This window comes from Panthera pardus, unplaced genomic scaffold (genome assembly GCF_024362965.1).
Source record: "Panthera pardus isolate Hobbes unplaced genomic scaffold, ASM2436296v1 HiC_scaffold_10, whole genome shotgun sequence".
In the NCBI taxonomy this organism is placed as follows: Eukaryota; Metazoa; Chordata; class Mammalia; order Carnivora; family Felidae; genus Panthera; species Panthera pardus.
Window position 1 is genome coordinate 71,819,339 of NW_026526655.1, and position 17,835 is coordinate 71,837,173.

At 37.2% G+C, this 17,835-nt stretch overlaps 1 protein-coding gene across 3 annotated transcripts in view; it reads left to right on the plus strand.

Moving 5' to 3' along the window:
• The window catches only part of PLA2R1 (phospholipase A2 receptor 1), a 119,714-nt gene that overhangs the window by 75,759 nt on the left and 26,120 nt on the right, over positions 1–17,835 (plus strand). For all 3 annotated transcript variants that reach the window (XM_053908334.1, XM_019457485.2, XM_019457474.2), the window contains 8 exons: positions 1,602–1,747; positions 5,300–5,384; positions 7,776–7,908; positions 8,497–8,532; positions 9,010–9,167; positions 14,528–14,592; positions 14,864–14,967; positions 16,556–16,695. In XM_053908334.1, coding sequence (XP_053764309.1) covers positions 1,602–1,747; positions 5,300–5,384; positions 7,776–7,908; positions 8,497–8,532; positions 9,010–9,167; positions 14,528–14,592; positions 14,864–14,967; positions 16,556–16,695 — 867 coding nt within the window. The remainder of the gene's footprint in view (positions 1–1,601; positions 1,748–5,299; positions 5,385–7,775; positions 7,909–8,496; positions 8,533–9,009; positions 9,168–14,527; positions 14,593–14,863; positions 14,968–16,555; positions 16,696–17,835) is intronic.

Sequence of the window (17,835 nt, forward strand, 5' to 3'; positions counted from 1 at the left end):
ATGTTGTTGGCTGTCTCTATCTTTTCAATTATATTCCAAAATTTTAAGTTGAAAGACTGACATATCCCTGGTGATACTGAAGGCCTCTTCACGAAGATTGTTATCCAGGCCCCAGTCAATGTTATTTTTGTTGCAATGTACTCCTCATTGGGTATTGAAATGATACAATTCCATATCGTTTGTAAGAAAAAGAATAAAGTATTTATTATGGAATACTATCATTTTGCTGCTAAGAATAGCTTTTGCAGCTTGCTAGACATCTGAGGATCAAACAAATTAATACATATACTTGATATGTGTGTGTACCTGTGTGTATGAAAAAAGTGTGTGAAGAAATGTCTTTTTGCAAATCAGCTTTAGATCCTAGATATAAATCACTACCTACAATCCTCTTATCATGAAATATCTGTGAATGCACTCAATTTAATGTACGCATGCACAATCCTACACTGAATTCATTGGGTAACAGTGACCTCACAAAGCAGTAAGTTAAACTTTACAAATGAATAAACTGAGGCAGCAGGATGAAGTGATTTGCCCAAGATCACAATTATTTGTTGACAGAATTGTAATAAATTCCTGGTCTTGGGAATCCCAGTTCAGTGCTTTTTCTACCATATATTACCCTGATGTGACAACAAATGTAAAGGTGTGTTTGATGGGCATGGTGGTAGGATTGATGAATTTTAAGTGATTCAAGAAAAGGTTCCCAGAGGAGCTGAGTTTTGACATATAATTTAAAAGATGGAAAGGCTGTGCTGTGGCCCAGAGGACTGGGAAAACCATTCATTCTGGTCTCAGCAAATCAGAGCTTGGCGAAGCCTGGCCGCAGGGTGCCTGCCTGGCTTCAGAAACTCGGGAGCAGTGTCAGGCAATTAAAAACAAGGAGGGCACAGAGGCCCAGGATTTGGAGTTCTGTGTTTTTGGGCCCTTACCCTTGATCTTAAATAAAGTCAGGACCAGACTCTCCATTTGACTGACTTCTTCCTGCTACTGCCAAGGACAGCTGAGAAACAGCAGAGAATTTAGGCACAGCTAAGACCCAAAGAACTTAGTAATATACCTGCCCTAGGTCCCAGGTCTCATTTCTCATTTCTTGCTGTGGGTCAGCCAGATTCATGATCCTTCAGCCAATTCTAATTTGTCAGAAGGCAATCTGGTGGGATGGAAATTCATGGGCTCCTGCAGGAAGGAGTGCTGGATGTAATCCTAGTCCTGCCTATTTGTAGCTCTGTGACTGGAAATTTGTAATCTCTCTTAGCCTGACTCTCATTGTCTCTTGACAAACATTTATTAAGGGACAAGTATATGCCAGTTACAGGAAATTTAGAAGAAGAAAAAAAGGAACTCAAGGAGTTCCTTTATAAAACTGAGCTGATTCCTTCTATCGTTCTCATGAATTTGTTGTGAGAATAAAATGAGATAACAGTTTTACGATGAGTAGACACATTCTAGTTCAATAAATGTTATTTTCCCCTACTGGGTCAAGCTTTTAATATAGATTAATGACAATTATATTACTGTTATTTTCTTGTCAAGAATTAAACAACCTCACTTTATCCATGATAGTGTCAACTTTTCTTTGCTTCTTACTAAACCAGGTATTTCATAGTGAAAAAGTCCTGATGAAAAGAACATGGAGAGAAGCAGAAGCATTTTGTGAAGAATTTGGAGCTCATCTTGCAAGCTTTGCCCATATTGAGGAAGAGAATTTTGTGAATGAGCTTTTGCATTCAAAATTCAATAGGTAAATACTTGTTCATTTTGAAAAATGCAATCAAACATTCTGTCTCCCAGTTATGAGTTCTCAGGGAAGAGTATCCCAAATATTTGTTTAAAATCTCAAGTATTTAAGCCTAAAAGCAACTAGCCACTAGTTGTGAAAGAAAAATACGTACATATACAGTTTTATATTTATATTGCACCCAGTTCTCATTACATAAAACAAAGAACAAAGTGATGATTGTTTTGATATTTGAAATTTTTTCTGTGTACCTCAAATCAGAATTTTAGAGCTTCTCTGCCAAACTCAGTAATTGTCTAGCCCTGTGATTTTCAAACTGTTGCCTGCGAATCCCAAGAGTCCTGGAACTCAGGACTAGGAAGGGAACAAGGGACAGAAGTCCCGCTTCTGTGCTCACTGACCCACGAGAGCAGCTCCCACCAGCTCCTCTTCTATGTATTTTGTTATAATAGAGTCCATGTAAGATTTTACTTGGGGGGCGCCTGGGTGGCTTGGTCGGTTAAGCGTCCGACTTCGGATCAGGTCATGATCTCACTGTCCATGAGTTCGAGCCCCTCCTCGGGCTCTGTGCTGACAGCTCAGAGCCTGGAGCCTGTTTCAGATTCTGTGTCTCCCTCTCTCTCTCTGCTCCTCCCCTGTTCATGCTCTGTCTCTCTCTGTCTCAAAAATAAATAAACATTAAAAAAAATTAAAAAAAAAAAAAAAGAAAAAAAAAGATTTTGCTTGGAAAAAAAAGAAAGCCCCATTGATTGATTCCCAATTTTACATTTGAGGAACCAGGCATTCACTTGTTGGCATCCACCTTGCAAGTTTACAGAATCTTGAACTGCATGGAGTTAGAAAATCAATTTAGTTTAAACTTGAAGAACCGTAAAAGGCTTGTACTATTTTCTACCCAATACAAAAATTCCTTCTGAGGTATTCCTGTGGTCATCTTCTGTCTGCACAATTCCTTTCAGAGTGCTTCTTATTTGGGAGAATGCCCGTTCCATTACTGGAGGGTGATTTCAAAGATCAACTTTCTAGTAAGCCAGAGCAATACAGATCAAGTCTACTCTATTTTTGGTTATTTGAGGACAGCCATTATGTTCTCTTTTAGTGAGCCTTCTTATCCATTGGCCTCTTTCTGTAAAATGTTCTTGTCAACTAGCATACATGTTTGGAATATCTTCTATGGAAGGGGTACTTTTATATGCATAGTTGGCTGGAGCATGCAATAGATAGGATGGACAAAATCTCACCCCTGAGAATGTTGTAGTCTAAGGGGGCCTGACTCCATGACTCCACACATTTATTTAGCAAAAACAAATGTAACACCAAGTACTATGCTCTAAGCTCTGGAAATCTGGAGTCTCAATGAAACACTTGCTTGAATCACAGAGAAAAATCCAGAACAACTTTTTGAGGAAAATCCTTGTCTTCCCATAAGTTTCCTTTAGGATATTCCACAAAAAGATTAATATGTAATATCTATCAAATTATTCACCTCCAACATCAACAGTAATGACCTTAATGGTAGGAGTCGTTGACAACATCTCCCAATGTGACTTTCACAGAGCACTGTTGGGGGGGGGGGGGGAGTCAAATATGTTTGCAAAACAAGGCACAAACTTGGAAATTTGCCATATGCCTTAGCATTGTAAAGGCTTCTAGAAGGAAGCACTTTCTTTGACCATAAATCTCCCTCTTTTTTTTTTTTTTTTTTTGAGAATACTTATCAACATTCCATGGAACTGCTAGTGTCTGTGGGAAATGCTGACCTAAAAATCATGCTTCCCAAATTTGGCTGATTATCACACTCACTTGGGACACCTTATAATACAGAGCCCTCTGGTCTCACACCAGAGCTGCTGAGTCAGATTCTCTGAGACTGAAGAAAAGTTCAAGAAGCTTCCTGATTAATTGGATTTAATTGGATTGTTAGTCTGGTATGAGGCCACAGATCCAAGGGATATGGGATTATCTTCATCCTTCTAAGTTGTAACTTTGCTTCATGACTTTAGCCCCTTGCAAAAACATCCTTTCATACTTGAGTATAGTGAGGTTTGCTATGTGAAACAAACATGTGCAAACTGCTTCCAAATTTGCTGTGAGATCAAATATCATTATGTCATTTCTATTTCTATAAGTTCTCACACTTGAAATTACTTTAATATTAAGCATCTATCAAATTATTAATCTTTAGCACTTAATCATAAAAGCTATATAATATTACTTTGTGCCCAGACTGCCAGGGAGTTCAACAAAATCTCATGTTTGCTTAGAGCAAATAAACCAAATCTCATAGTTAGCATATATTCTCCTCCTTATGGCACCGATTTTCTATTTCTATTTTATTATTTATTATATTATTAAAAATCATACAATTTTAGGAAATGGATGAAGAGAAAATTAATGTCAGTTCATCACCTAAGAGCCAGGACATATCAGGAAAAATGTTGAACTCTGTGAGTAAAGGAACAAAAAATTCTCAAGGCAGGAGAGTGATATGAATTCCCAGCCTAGACCATTGATGTTAACGTACCTGGCTTAACCTTAAGGCAGCATCCTCTGCCTCCATAACCTTATAAATTGTAAATTGTAAACTGTAATCATGGCAGTTGCCAGCCAGGCCCCAGTGACCTCTCGGATTTCTAAGTCACATTTTACTTTCATTTGTATTGTTCAGGCACAGTAGCTCTCATATTTGAGAAGTGGATGCTCCAGAATAGTCTTTCTTCTCTGTACTAACGAAAATAAAGCATCTGTCATGATTTCTGAATCTTTTAAATCTTTAATTCTCCAAATTATTCTCAGAAAATTGTCTTAGTGAGATGGGTTATTGTACAGTTAGAATTTATTGGTTGATTTATTGAGTACTCTGTGGTTTGATGTATTTTTCCTCCACCTAATAGGAGGGAAGATGGTTCTCTGTGGGGTTTCTCACCACATCTAACCCAGTGGTGACTGCTGAAGTTAATCTACTGTGCCTCAGACTGATTTGCTGTGAAATTATTTATGTTGGGATCTGAAAAAAACAAAAAACCAAAATCTACTGTGTACCTTCTATTAAAGGGGGTGGTGGTAATTAACCTTCAGAGAGTACATGAACATTTGACCAAAAAAAAAAAAAAAAGCAACAAATCAAAGCATAGTAAAGTAATAAATACATAGTGAAATAGTAAAAAGTCCTCTAGGGAAAAGATGCTCCAAAATTTCTTACCAACTTGCTTTCATGTGTTCTTATCTTGATTGAAAGGTGTTGCCACTCCTAATGAACATGAGAAAGCAATGTTCTCAATATAGGTTGACTTTTCCCCCAACCGCACGTCACCAGTGAGCGCACCCTATAAGCCAAGAGAAATGGGAAGCCAGGCTAATCTTCTCTACATTCATTTCATAGCTCAGGTTTTGCATAAAGGAAATGTTCAATAAATGTTTGTTTGACTTGATCCATCCTGCCAGTAGTATCAGCTGTTTCCTACACACATAATTACTTAAAAATATTTCTTGAACCTTTTACATAATGTTATGAATTCAATAGGAAGAGCCAAGTTTTTGTTTTTCTATTCACAGGACAGAAGAAAGGCAGTTCTGGATTGGATTTAATAAAAGAAACCCACTGAATGCTGGCTCCTGGGAGTGGTCTGATGGGACTCCTGTAAGTTTTTCCAAACTGAAGAAAAGGAAATGAATTCAAAACAGGTGGCCCTGGAACACCTTGGTAAACCAGCCAACAGAAACTGGAAATAATGACTATATTTCCTGTGACTCAGACCCAGATCGAAAACTGCACCAGATCTCAGTACCATTAGAGTAATTTCTGCAAAGTCCTGGGAAACCTTTACTAGCCACATAGATCTGAGGCCAACTGTAGGATCTTATCCTGGAAAGGGATCAAAGATCTCTGAAATGTCCCCAGACTATCTCCCATGTGAAGTCTCAAGAAAGAAGCAAGTATTGTTTAAAATAATATGAGGCTTTCTTTACCCCACCCTCCCTCTCTGGCTTAGTACCTAATTATATGAATGTGAGACCCAAGTCCAGATTACAATGGAAAAAAACCATTTCAGTTTATCTCTAAAAGGACAGAAATGCCACACTTAGAAATACCATCTCCTCAACCAGAGCCAGTTATTCAGAAAGAAAAAATAATACTTTGCTTTTCATTCAGCCTCATGCTTGTAAAAACCTCTGTGAAGGAAAGAAAGAAGAAACTCCTCCCTATTACATTTTTTTTTCAGGCGCAATGAGGAAGTTTCACATTTCCCTCAAGATGATAGGGAAAAAATGGAAGCAGTATCCCAGATTGAAATGGGATTCATCTGAGGCCCATGCAAAATCAAGTTATTCAGTTTCACCTGTGAAATGGGGCTACTAGCAAGAGCCGGCAGTGAGCATTTAATGCAGCTGCTATTTACTGAACCTGAATTATGTTCCAAACACTGGGTTGAATGTGCCGCAGCATGATCTCATTTCCCCTTATGATGATTCAGTGCAGTGGTTATTAGAATGCTTAAATAGTTTGCCTAAAATAATGCTTCAGAGAGCCAGGATTTGTACACACGTTGTCTGCCTCCAAAGCTATGATGTTATCATGTCTCCCAGTTGGCAAAATATCAGCAGCCAAACTTTGACGTAGTAAAGATCAATAGAGAAATAAGATCTCTAGCCCCACTAGAGAAAATCTGTGGCAAGGAAAGGATCTGTGGAAAACTCTATGTGGGAAACAAAAATAATAAGGCCATGCTAGTTAAACATATATATATGTAACGTATTTTCACCTCAGTGCTGCTTCTCTGAGAAGGATATCGGGACCAGAGAGTAGGAAGAGATCTAAGAGATCACGCAGCCCCACCCATCTATTTTGCTGTCAAAGAAACTGAGGCCCAGAGAGTGGAAGGAACTTAGCAGAGTCCGCCTGCTACATAAATGGCAGCCACCATATGGCACACTTGGGTGATTAATGTCAATGTGGCACTTGAAAAATTAAATGTGCCGTGTAGAGGTTGAGAATGCTTCCTTTTGTTTTAGTAAAACAGTCTTATTAGTAATAGAGAGGAACAATTTGGTTCAGAATAAATGAGATAAAGCCATGAAGCAGTGCAATGAGTTCCTCACCACCACTCCCTACTAGACAAAACAAATATTCAAATGCACACCATTGCCTGAATCTGAGCTTATATACATGTAAGTTAGATGACTTATTGTATGATTGTGTACATGTTTGAAGAGGAGTATTACGTTTCAAACATCCTCTTTTTCCCAAATTTTTGCTCCAGTTTTACTTGTGGTCCATCCATTCTTCTGTCAGGTAGCCATTAAATCATTGAGAAGAATGAATCTTTACTTCATATCCCTGTACATGATCATTCATGAAAAGTGTGGATCGTTTCCTAATTAAAGCCAGTGATGAATTAAAATTTAGTGACTGAAGACAAAAAGTTTAGCATACATGCAAAAGAATCTACATCACAGAAGGGACTCAAATCTGACAGATCAGAGCCTTTCAGAAGTTTACCCAGGGTCCCAGGACAAGCCTCTTGCAGCCAGTGAGACAACAGTACAACCTCAGAAGGGAGCATGCACCTGATTTGTTCTCTCTGGAGAAAGGAATAGCATGCTTCTTTTTAGGAAAAAAGCATCCTTAAGGAAAAATGCTAATTTGGTTAGCTTGTTCTTTGCAAATGTGGGACAATCTTTAAATGCAATCTTTTTTTAAATTTTTTTTTAACGTTTATTTATTTTTGAGACAGAGAGAGACAGAGCATGAACAGAGAAGGGTCAGAGAGAGGGAGACACAGACTCTGAAACAGGCTCCAGGCTCTGAGCTGTCAGCACAGAGCTGACGCGGGGCTCGAACTCACAGACCGCGAGATCATGACCTGAGCCGAAGTTGGCCGCTTAACCGACTGAGCCACACAGGCGCCCCTAAATGCAATCTTATCCAGACATTTCTTAAGCTTCCTCCAGAAGCCTATTGTGATTTATTTACAGAGAAACTTTTTGTGGGGGATCATCATTAAGAAATAATGAACTTGATCTGCTGCAGGTTGTCTCTTCATTTTTAGACAATACTTATTTTGGAGAAGATGCAAGAAATTGTGCTATTTATAAAGCAAATAAAACATTGCTGCCCTTGCACTGTGGTTCCAAACGTGAATGGATATGCAAGATTCCAAGAGGTAAAAATAGTAATAAGATCTTTACTATGTGTTTGCTTTCTAATAATCCATAGCACTTTTCCAAGTGAAGAGTTACAGAAATCTAAAATGTAAGCATCCTGGTCTACAGTACCAACAACCCTCGTGATGAACCAAATTGCACGAGTTTAGCAAAGGATGCATCGTAGGGGAATGAGAAAAGGTGACATCACTGCAGTACGCTAATTTAGTTAATGGGAAACAAAGATAACCAACTGTATTGTGGAATATGATATTTTTCAAGTACAGTCTGGAAGAAATGTCACTGTGACATGACAAGCAAACCAAATCACTTGTCAAATGAGTAAGAGAAAACACCCGCCACAGTGTGTGCCACACAATAGGCCCTTGACAAGTGCTCACATCGTTTCTTCTTTAATCAGAGGCCTCTCTTGAGCCTCCTTTTCAAGTTTGAGAACTAACCATATTTCAGACAGCACAAAAGTACCTGGTTTTTAAATGCTCTTTTAAAGAGCAAAGTCCAAGATGTTGTGTTTAGAGCTGAAGTACTTCAGAGATGGCGCACTTGTGAAGAAATGTCCCTCAAGGTGGCTTGTTTTCACTTTGCAGATGTGAGACCCAAGATTCCACCCTGGTACCAGTACGGTAAGAGCTATCCTGGCGGTTCTTCAGTTTCTAACTACCTGCTATCATATACAATTACTGTATTATTACAGTCCTCCAATCAAGTCTCTCTTTTCTTATTTCAATCCAGAACTAATTTGCTCAAAGTAACTAATAATCAAATTAATAAAAGTCATTAAATATGATTAAAGATTAGTATTATAGCTTAACACTCTTTTCATGACATGTGACTTTAAAATATGCATTTATCCCAGACCTTGGAATACAAATGTAGTTTTCTTAGACATACCAAGGAAATTAAGCAAATTATATGCTGAGTTATGTGTATGTAAAAATATTTATGTATATGTAAACGCACACATTGTTTTTAATGCTAAGCAACTGAATTACAAATTTGGGGTCGATCATAACATATCCTATTAAGTCTGCATTATATCAGTCAATAGTTTTTGCATGATTTGCATTGGTTTTTGTTTTTTTGGTCTTGTTGTTTTTCAGATGCACCCTGGCTCTTTTATCAGGATGCAGAGTATCTTTTTCATACCTATGCTGCAGAATGGTCCTCCTTTGAGTTTGTCTGTGGCTGGCTACGTGGTGATCTTCTCACAATTCATTCTGCACATGAGCAAGAATTTATCCTCAGCAAAATAAGAGCGGTATTTCAGTATAATTAACCATGAGAGATTCAGAGCTTAGCCCCTTCTTCGGTCTTTGGGAGGAATTTTTTTTTATTTCAGACATTTATTTAAGTTTCATTAAAAGCCACAGGTTTTTTAAGAATTGTTTTTCTTTTTCGTATAGGGATTAAGAGAAAATAATGGAAACAGGCTTACTATGTTGGTCGTCATATCACTTTTCTTGATTCTTGGTAGCATCAGTATGAGTAAGTAGGGCTTTATTGTTTTAGTGAGGGTCATTCAATCATTCTGGACATATTTATTTGGAGTCTACTCTTTGAAGGACTTGGGCTCTATCAGTGATTAAAACAGACCAAAATTCCTGCCCTTGTGAAGCTTATAATCTAGTCTGAGAAGAAAGACCGTAATCAATATAAGCACATAGCACTAGAAAATAGTTTAGAAAAAGACAAATAGATAAATGGAATGGGAGAAAATAAAGCACAAATGAGAGACGTGGTATACTGGGGAGAGGGTGGGGAGAGCACATGGCTGATTTAAAGTTCTGAATTTTACTTACAAGAGTACAATATTTATAAGACTCTAAAGACTCAATATTCAGAAAACGATAGGGAGTGGTTTTCCCTTTCAACATAAAACAAAGACTTAGACAATCTTTGAGGAGCTAGGCTAATTGGAAAGGCATCCGAAACCTGTTAAATAATGAAACAGACTGTCAGGAATAGTATATGTTTTCCTTGTGTTTCTTCAACAAGCATTTATTAAGGTAAGTGTTTATTAATTATTTTTTAAGAATTACTTATTAAGTATTTATTAAGGTAAGTGTCGGGGATTGTGATATTTGTCAAAGACATAATGTCAAGAACACAAAAATGAGATACAGACTCTGTTTTTAAAAAAAACTTGGGGCGCCTGGGTGGCTCAGTCGGTTAAGCGGCCGACTTCGGCTCAGGTCATGATCTCATGGTCCGTGAGTTCGAGCCCCGCGTCGGGCTCTGTGCTGACAGCTCAGAGCCTGGAGCCTGTTTCAGATTCTGTGTCTCCCTCTCTCTCTGACCCTCCCCTGTTCATGCTCTGTCTCTCTCTGTCTCAAAAATAAATAAAACGTTAAAAAATAAATAAATAAAATTAAAAAAACTGGAAGTAATAATAAGTGAAAAGGGAGCAATATGTAGAAATTACCAAGGGGACACTAAGGGGAGAAACCTCACTCCCAGTTTTCCTTAGGAAATCTTTGAAAGTAAGGAAAAGACTTTTTTTCTTTTCCATAATTTAACATTATTTCATGATCACCAGGAATCCTTTGTTGAGCTATCATCTTTTCATATGTTTGTAAGTTGATTGTTAAAATGAAGCTCTAGGGGCGCCTGGGTGGCTCAGTCGGTTAAGCGGCCAACTTCGGCTCAGGTCATGATCTCGCGGTCCGTGAGTTCGAGCCCCGCGTCAGGCTCTGTGCTGACTGCTCAGAGCCTGGAGCCTGTTTCAGATTCTGTGTCTCCCTCTCTCTGACCCTCCCCCATTCATGCTCTGTCTCTCTCTGTCTCAAAAATAAATAAACGTTAAAAAAAAAATTAAAAAAAAAATAAAAAAAATAAAATGAAGCTCTATATTTAAAGCATCCTTGGGTTGTAAGAGAAATGTCTTCCCTTACAGCTCATGGAGCTTTTCCATTTCTATAATCCTGTTTGATGCACAGGAGCCTGTGAGGTGTACGTAGGTCAAGACCACTACTGATTTGTGATGGAAAAAGCTGAACAGGGATATTCGATGACAACCTCACAGTCCCACAGACTCACGATAGACCAATCGCTAGAACATGATGTTCCCCACTATTTTGTGCACTATTTTACCACCGTTCCTCTCCCACAAATGGAACACTCAAGCCAAAACCATAATGTTAAGTATCAACATGATGTCATAAAATATGTTTGTTTCTTTAACTAGACAGCAGATTCCTGGTGGCAATAACAAGACATCAGGTCAATATCTGAAAACCAATCCATCCTTTGACATGACAAAGTGCATGTCTCACGGGGAACTGATATCTGGCCAGTACTTACTGTAACAGTGTCAGGCACTGTGCTAAGTATTAATGTTTAATGGCATTTAATCTTTCCAAGGACTATCTATGGGAAGTCTATTATTAGTACATTTTACAGATGAGGAAGCTGAAACTCCAAAGAGGTGAAGTAACTTGGTTACTTGCACAGCAGCTGAGTGGTGGAATCTGAAAGTGAACCCAGGCCATCTGACTTACGGTGTCATTTTAAAACCCTCTGCTTGCAGCAGAGCAGCGCCATGGGAGGGATATAAGCGCACAATGTCTTCATTATATTAAAATGCTAGTTCTAAAATCCCTCTCCAAAAGATGGTGCCAGCTCTGTCCCAGACATGAGCAATGAAAGACTTCTTTGATCTTTCCAATGAGCTTAGCTCTCCTGGAAACATCTGCAGGTCTTCTACCTTCACCTTTCCCTTAATTCAACCTCCCAATTATTAGTGTTTGGGAAGCCAGTGGGGATGGCAGAGTTAATACCTCCCATAGAAGGGAATAATAAAACCCATCGGTTTAGCTGTTTGAGAAGTCATACCTAGCGCTATGATACTAGTTGAGGGCTAAATCTAGTGTGATCTCAAACCACACAAACCTTATGGTATCTTATGTGGCAAAACTGTTACCCAGCCTGAGACCGTGTTGTTATAAATTGCCCTGTCAGTATCATGGGTGAGCGGCTGACTGATCTAACACCACAAAAGAAAATTACTGGATGGTATAAAATGTGTAGATTGAAAAAGGGGCAAGAGAGGTAAGGGGAAAGAGTATCAATTTAAAAAGAAGAAAACTATAGGTTTCCAAAACAGTTCTTATTGCATAATATTGTGGCTGTGTTAGGCACTTTGTGGTGGTGGTGAGAGTAGTGGTATTTATGGTGACCATTTACAGTTCATGAGCGAGAAATTCCATATCTACAAAGGTCCTATTAGAAGGAGTCAGTTCAGAAGCTACTTTAATCCAGGATGGTGAACTAAACATGTCGAGGTCATACCACTCACTTTTGTGGCACACTCATCCTATTAGTGCAGGAAGAATCACAATACTAATTAAATATTTTTAATATTCCATATGTGTTGTATAGTTTCCCTAAAAGAGTAGTAACTTAGAAATGTGAAGAACAAAAATAACAATTGGAAAGTAAAAGAACTATTGAAAAAGAAAGCTGGATACAGTTTTTAAAATCTGAAGAATTTTTTTTTTTACAGTGTTTCTATCTTGGAAATGTGGTTAGTCAGTATTTTCTCTTTGAATAACGGAATACCACAGGCATGATGAGAGTGAATTTTTGAGTACTTCTTTTTTGAACCATCTTGTTGGGTTAGATTAATGCCAAAAAAGTAAAAAGCCATAGCACTGTGGGAATTGTTTAACATGAACTACTAGCCAAATAGTCCACTCAGCTAACATTTTATGCTGTGTTGTGCAATATTTGCATGTCAAAACTGAAATTTACTCTTATTTTTATAAGTTCATGTCTAAATACTTCTAACAAAAATATATCAAGTCTATTAGTCATCCACCAAAATATGATGTTTTAAAAACCTTAAAATAACTTGGTTTTGGTATTTTTGATGGAAACATTTGAAGAGATGACAGGCTATTCTTCCTTGTATTATATTGTAGATTAATTACTTAGTAGATTATATTAGCTGGTGCTGTATTTTTTTATAAGTATTCTTCCCATATGATGCTATCTATAATGGCTGTCACAAAACATAGTTGATGTTATGAAATCTGTGGTCATATCACATTTCTTTATAGGAAAGAATATTAATAAGTCTTCTATTGTTGTGAATTTATACCTAAGCTAAAATTTAAAACATCTATTTTTCACCATGCATTTTCACCCTAGCTTCTAGCTTGTCCTTCTTGCTTGCAGTTCTATGCCGTATCCCAACAGGTTGTGGTGTGCCATATAGAGGATTACCATGCTGTAATTGAAGTGGTAATAAATATGTCACTTAAGATGCAGTAGGTATAATTTCTCTTTAGAGGTCCCTAATTGGGGCAGTGAACAATCAGCCTGTGATTTCCACTATTGTTGCACGTGAGACCTCTTTAGATTGAATGAAATTGTTGTGGTTCTCCCACTGAGTTCACAGCCAGTCTCAATGGACCCATTCCAAAGCTTGACAAAAGGAATCTAAATTCAGCATGTAAGAACATGTCCATGAAACAACACCTCAGGGACCCCAAATTATAGTTGCTCCATCTTACATTATTCTCAAATTGCTGATATAGCAGACAGCCACACTATTCAAGGAGTAAAAATACCTGTTTATAAATTAGAATGCTAGAGAGTTGTTAGGTTCTGTTGTATGATGACCCAAAATTCTGTGGGAAAAAAAAATATATCTTAAAGTGTATTCTCCAATTTTTACAGAAGAAATGAAGTGCAAATTTAAATATGCAATGCCTTCAAATTAACAGGCTTTTAGCTTAAAAATTAAGTTACATTTCACACACACACACACACACACGCACACACACACACACACACACACACACACACTGAGCACACACACAATACAGTATATTGATTTAGAAGTCTTATAGAAATTCTTACTGTCTCTTCCTCTTTTATAGTTAAAGAGGGAATTTCAATTTCCAGGGTCATCAGTCCGGTATTACATTTGCCATAATGTATGTACATGTCCATGCACACATGTGTGAACATGGGGTTTCATTTTAGACTTTAGTGTACTGGGATCTGTCTGATAAATAATGGTACAATATCATTAAAATATAGAAATAATTTTCTGTTTGTGAAACACTGGAAGTTGTGTCAGATTCCTTTATCCTATATTGTGTCTATTTAAATGGGGAGCATGCTATGACTCAGTTTAAAAGCTTAACAATCAGACTAATGCCAAAAATTCAAAATCTTTTTTACTATTGATGTCTTTGTGCCTTGATTGTTTTCAAACAGCATGGCACAGGCAGTAAACTTCTATAAACTGCTGAGATGATAAAACACTAAATTTTTAGGGAAAAAAAGGAGTCCTATTTTACTTTACAATATTACTTTTTAAAGCCCTATTATTAAAGTTAGAAAATGTACTTTTAAATACGTAGAGAAAGTTGTAAGAAAGATTTTCAATATTTGATTCCAATTTCCCTTCATAATGAGGAGAGAATATTTTAAGATAATGAAGTTTCAGGTTCTCTGAAGATGCTAGGCCTAGTGTACTCTTCTTTAGATAATTGGGTAAAATACTAAAGAATAGAAAGCTATTAACAGCAACCCCATTAATCTTAATAGTGAAAAGGGAAAACAAGTAGAATAAACGCTGACATTTTCTTTTTTTTTTTTTTTTAATAGCTATCAAAGTATGGTGTAAATTGGTGGATTGGACTTCAAGAAGAAAGAGCCAATGATGAATTTCGGTATGGACCTAGATCAATGTGCATTTTATTTTGTTTGACAGGTTTTATTTGAAGAATGATTGGACTAGATCTTAGTGATCAATGTGTTGAATAGCCTTCAAACATTATCTTTAACTCATAAATTTTCATTTCTCTAACCAAAGACATGAGTATTTTTTTAATTTAATAAAACATTATGCCTTTAGTCCATACCCCAGAACTTCAAGAATGGTGTTTGGAGACTGGACATACAGAAAAAGAGAAGACCCTAAATTTTTCCATTTTTCTACAGCTGGAGAGATGGAACGCCAGTAACATACCAAAACTGGGACAAGGGAAGAGAAGGATCTATGAATAATCAGAGCCAGAGATGTGGCTTCATTTCATCCCTAACAGGTTATTTTACTCATCCATTTTGGGGTTTATAATACAAACTGATAGTTTTCAGGAGGCTTGAAGTCTCCTTTTCATTGCATGAGTTCAGTGAAAAGGTTTTATTTGGCTAATTTGCTTTTTAGTTGAATGTGTTTCGTTTCATCAGTCTTAAGGTTTAAGGATGGTCATCCTTACAGTTAATTCCATGTGTTCATGTTCTTGAAAATGAATTACAACCAGATAAGTCATTCCTCATGAACCAAAATGGCACCAGAAATAGGCCCATTGACACTGATCAAAAATATACCTGACAAATACTATTCTCTATAAAATGTCAATATGGGCTCATTTTTAAAATCTCTTCCTAATATTCAGTTTATATTTGGCCAGAACTTTAACCTCTATGAAATTTACTTCCACTTTCCCATTTAAGAAAGATTTTCATTGAATTCAGTATTTTTTTAATGCCTGGCATTAACTGTTTCTTGCCATAGAATACCAACTGTCTCCAAGTTGGATTTAGAAATACATGTACGTTTAAGATGGGTGGGTTTTTTTTTAATTTAATTTATCAGTACAATGTTATTTGGGTTCATTGTCCACTCATATTCACCCCACTCTTTCTATCCTATAAAAGGTAATTATGTTCCTGACTCTTAACAGATTCATAGTGAACCTGTGCATCAAGGCAGGAGAGGGATAAGCACAGAAAGCAATCCTTGGTGGAAGGGTGTCTGCAGAGAAAGGAAAGGAAACACCATGTTGTTAATCAGCTCTCTTTTGCCAGCAGGTGTCACAACAGCCTACAGAAAGGCTGTTTTGTGATTCTGGAAGACTAGCAGCTACTCTGCATTGAAAATAGCATGCCAGCCCCTCCTTCAAAATGCCTTTTTTTTTTTTTTTTTTTGGTTCATATCCCTCACTAGAAAACTGAAACCTGCCTTTGCAATTTACATGCATCCCTGCCCTATTCTGGGATTTATAACTTGAATGCTAATGAAATGCATTCTATAACCTTTACTCTGAAAATATAGCTCTTCTAAATTAAAATACATTTTACAGGAGGCTAAGGACTTTGGGATGTATCTTCCTGAGGGCATGTCTATGTGTGCCTGTTTTGTTTAAGGGTCCGTGTTGAAAAGTGCTTCTTTCTTAGAAGTTACAGAGTTAATTTTTCTACATTGTGTATTTTCTAAAGAATTAGAAATTAGAAATGATCATCTATTGTTTTAGAATCTTGTTTCTCTTTATATTGAAATTGAATATTTTAAAACAAAAATATTACTCTACATTCTTCTGTTAACCAAGTCAAATATTCTCAGCACTTTAATCAGTTCTGTGATTTCAACTGTAATATTTCAGTTAGTTGGGGCATTTTTTCTTTTTTTTGGCATTTGCGAAATTCCTACATTCTCAAATTAGAATTACTGATTTAGCACCCTGACCAGTTTGCTCTTGTCACGAGAGAACTCTGTTAGCAGTTTAGTCCAATTTCTAGATTAAAAAAATTATGATAAACCATTAGCAGTCATAAAAATGTGATACACAGAGAATGCTTACAAAGAGTCACCATTATTTCAGGTCATCTCTAACTCATTTACTCCTCCAGGACTCTGGGCTAGTGAAGAGTGTTCAGTTTCTATGCCTAGCATCTGTAAGCGAAAGAAGGTTTGGCTCATAGAGAAAGAGAAAGATATCCCAAAACAACATGGAACATGTCCCAAAGGATGGCTATATATTAACTATAAGGTAAACTCATTTTCAAAAAGTTGCCTGTGTTTCTCTTGTAGACATTTTAGAACATAATTAAAAAAGTAGGTATATGGGGCACCTGGGTGGCGCAGTCGGTTAAGCGTCCGACTTCAGCCAGGTCACTATCTCGCGGTCCGTGAGTTCGAGCCCCGCGTCAGGCTCTGGGCTGATGGCTCGGAGCCTGGAGCCTGTTTCCGATTCTGTGTCTCCCTCTCTCTCTGCCCCTCCCCCGTTCATGCTCTGTCTCTCTCTGTCCCAAAAATAAATTAAAAACGTTGAAAAAAAAAAATTAAAAAAAAAAAAAAAAGTAGGTATGGCTTTGAAAAACCAGGAGTTGTCCATTGGACCTGGAATTTTTTTGTCACAGCTTTCAAGAGATTTGAGGTTTTCAAGGTAGGGGCAATCTCTTGGAATAAAGAAATAGCCTTGACACCACCCTTCATTTGTATACTGTTTTTGCTCACAATCCTTCATTGTGCTGTATAACTGTTTCATTAGGCGTGATGCATATGAGTGTGTGTAACTGGGCCCTGCCCCCAAATGAGCTGTCAACTCCAGAGGGCACAGACTCCATCTTCCCTTTCTTTTGTGTCTTCCCTGCCTGGAGCTGGCATAGAGCTCTGCCCGCTGTGTGAATTGACCCACTAATAATGTCATCTTGAGCCTCATAAAGCTGGTGCTTCCGTGCAGAATTGAAATTTAAAAAAAAAAAAAATTGCCAGTGGGGATATTGTAAACCAGATTTATTATTTCTGATAATGCCTCCAATTAAGGCCAAGAATTTTTCTCCACTCTATTATGTTTTATAATAAAATAACTTTATAGGCCTTAGGTGTGGAAGTAATTAAAATGCATCCCAAATTATAAAAGTTTAATTCTTTGATAATGGAAAAACCCAAACTGTGTCATAATTTTATATGTTAATATGAAATTGCTCTTTGTTGACAGCCAGTTTTCAATCTGTATATTCAGTTATATTGGCAGAGCCTTCTCTCCTTTATGATCTTCCGTTCACTGTTAATTTGTGATATGGGGCCACTGGGATTTTACACGTATTTGTTGAACACTTACTACATATTTGGCACTGATTTTTTTAATTGTGGTAAAATTGACATAAGATAGAATTTACCATCTTAA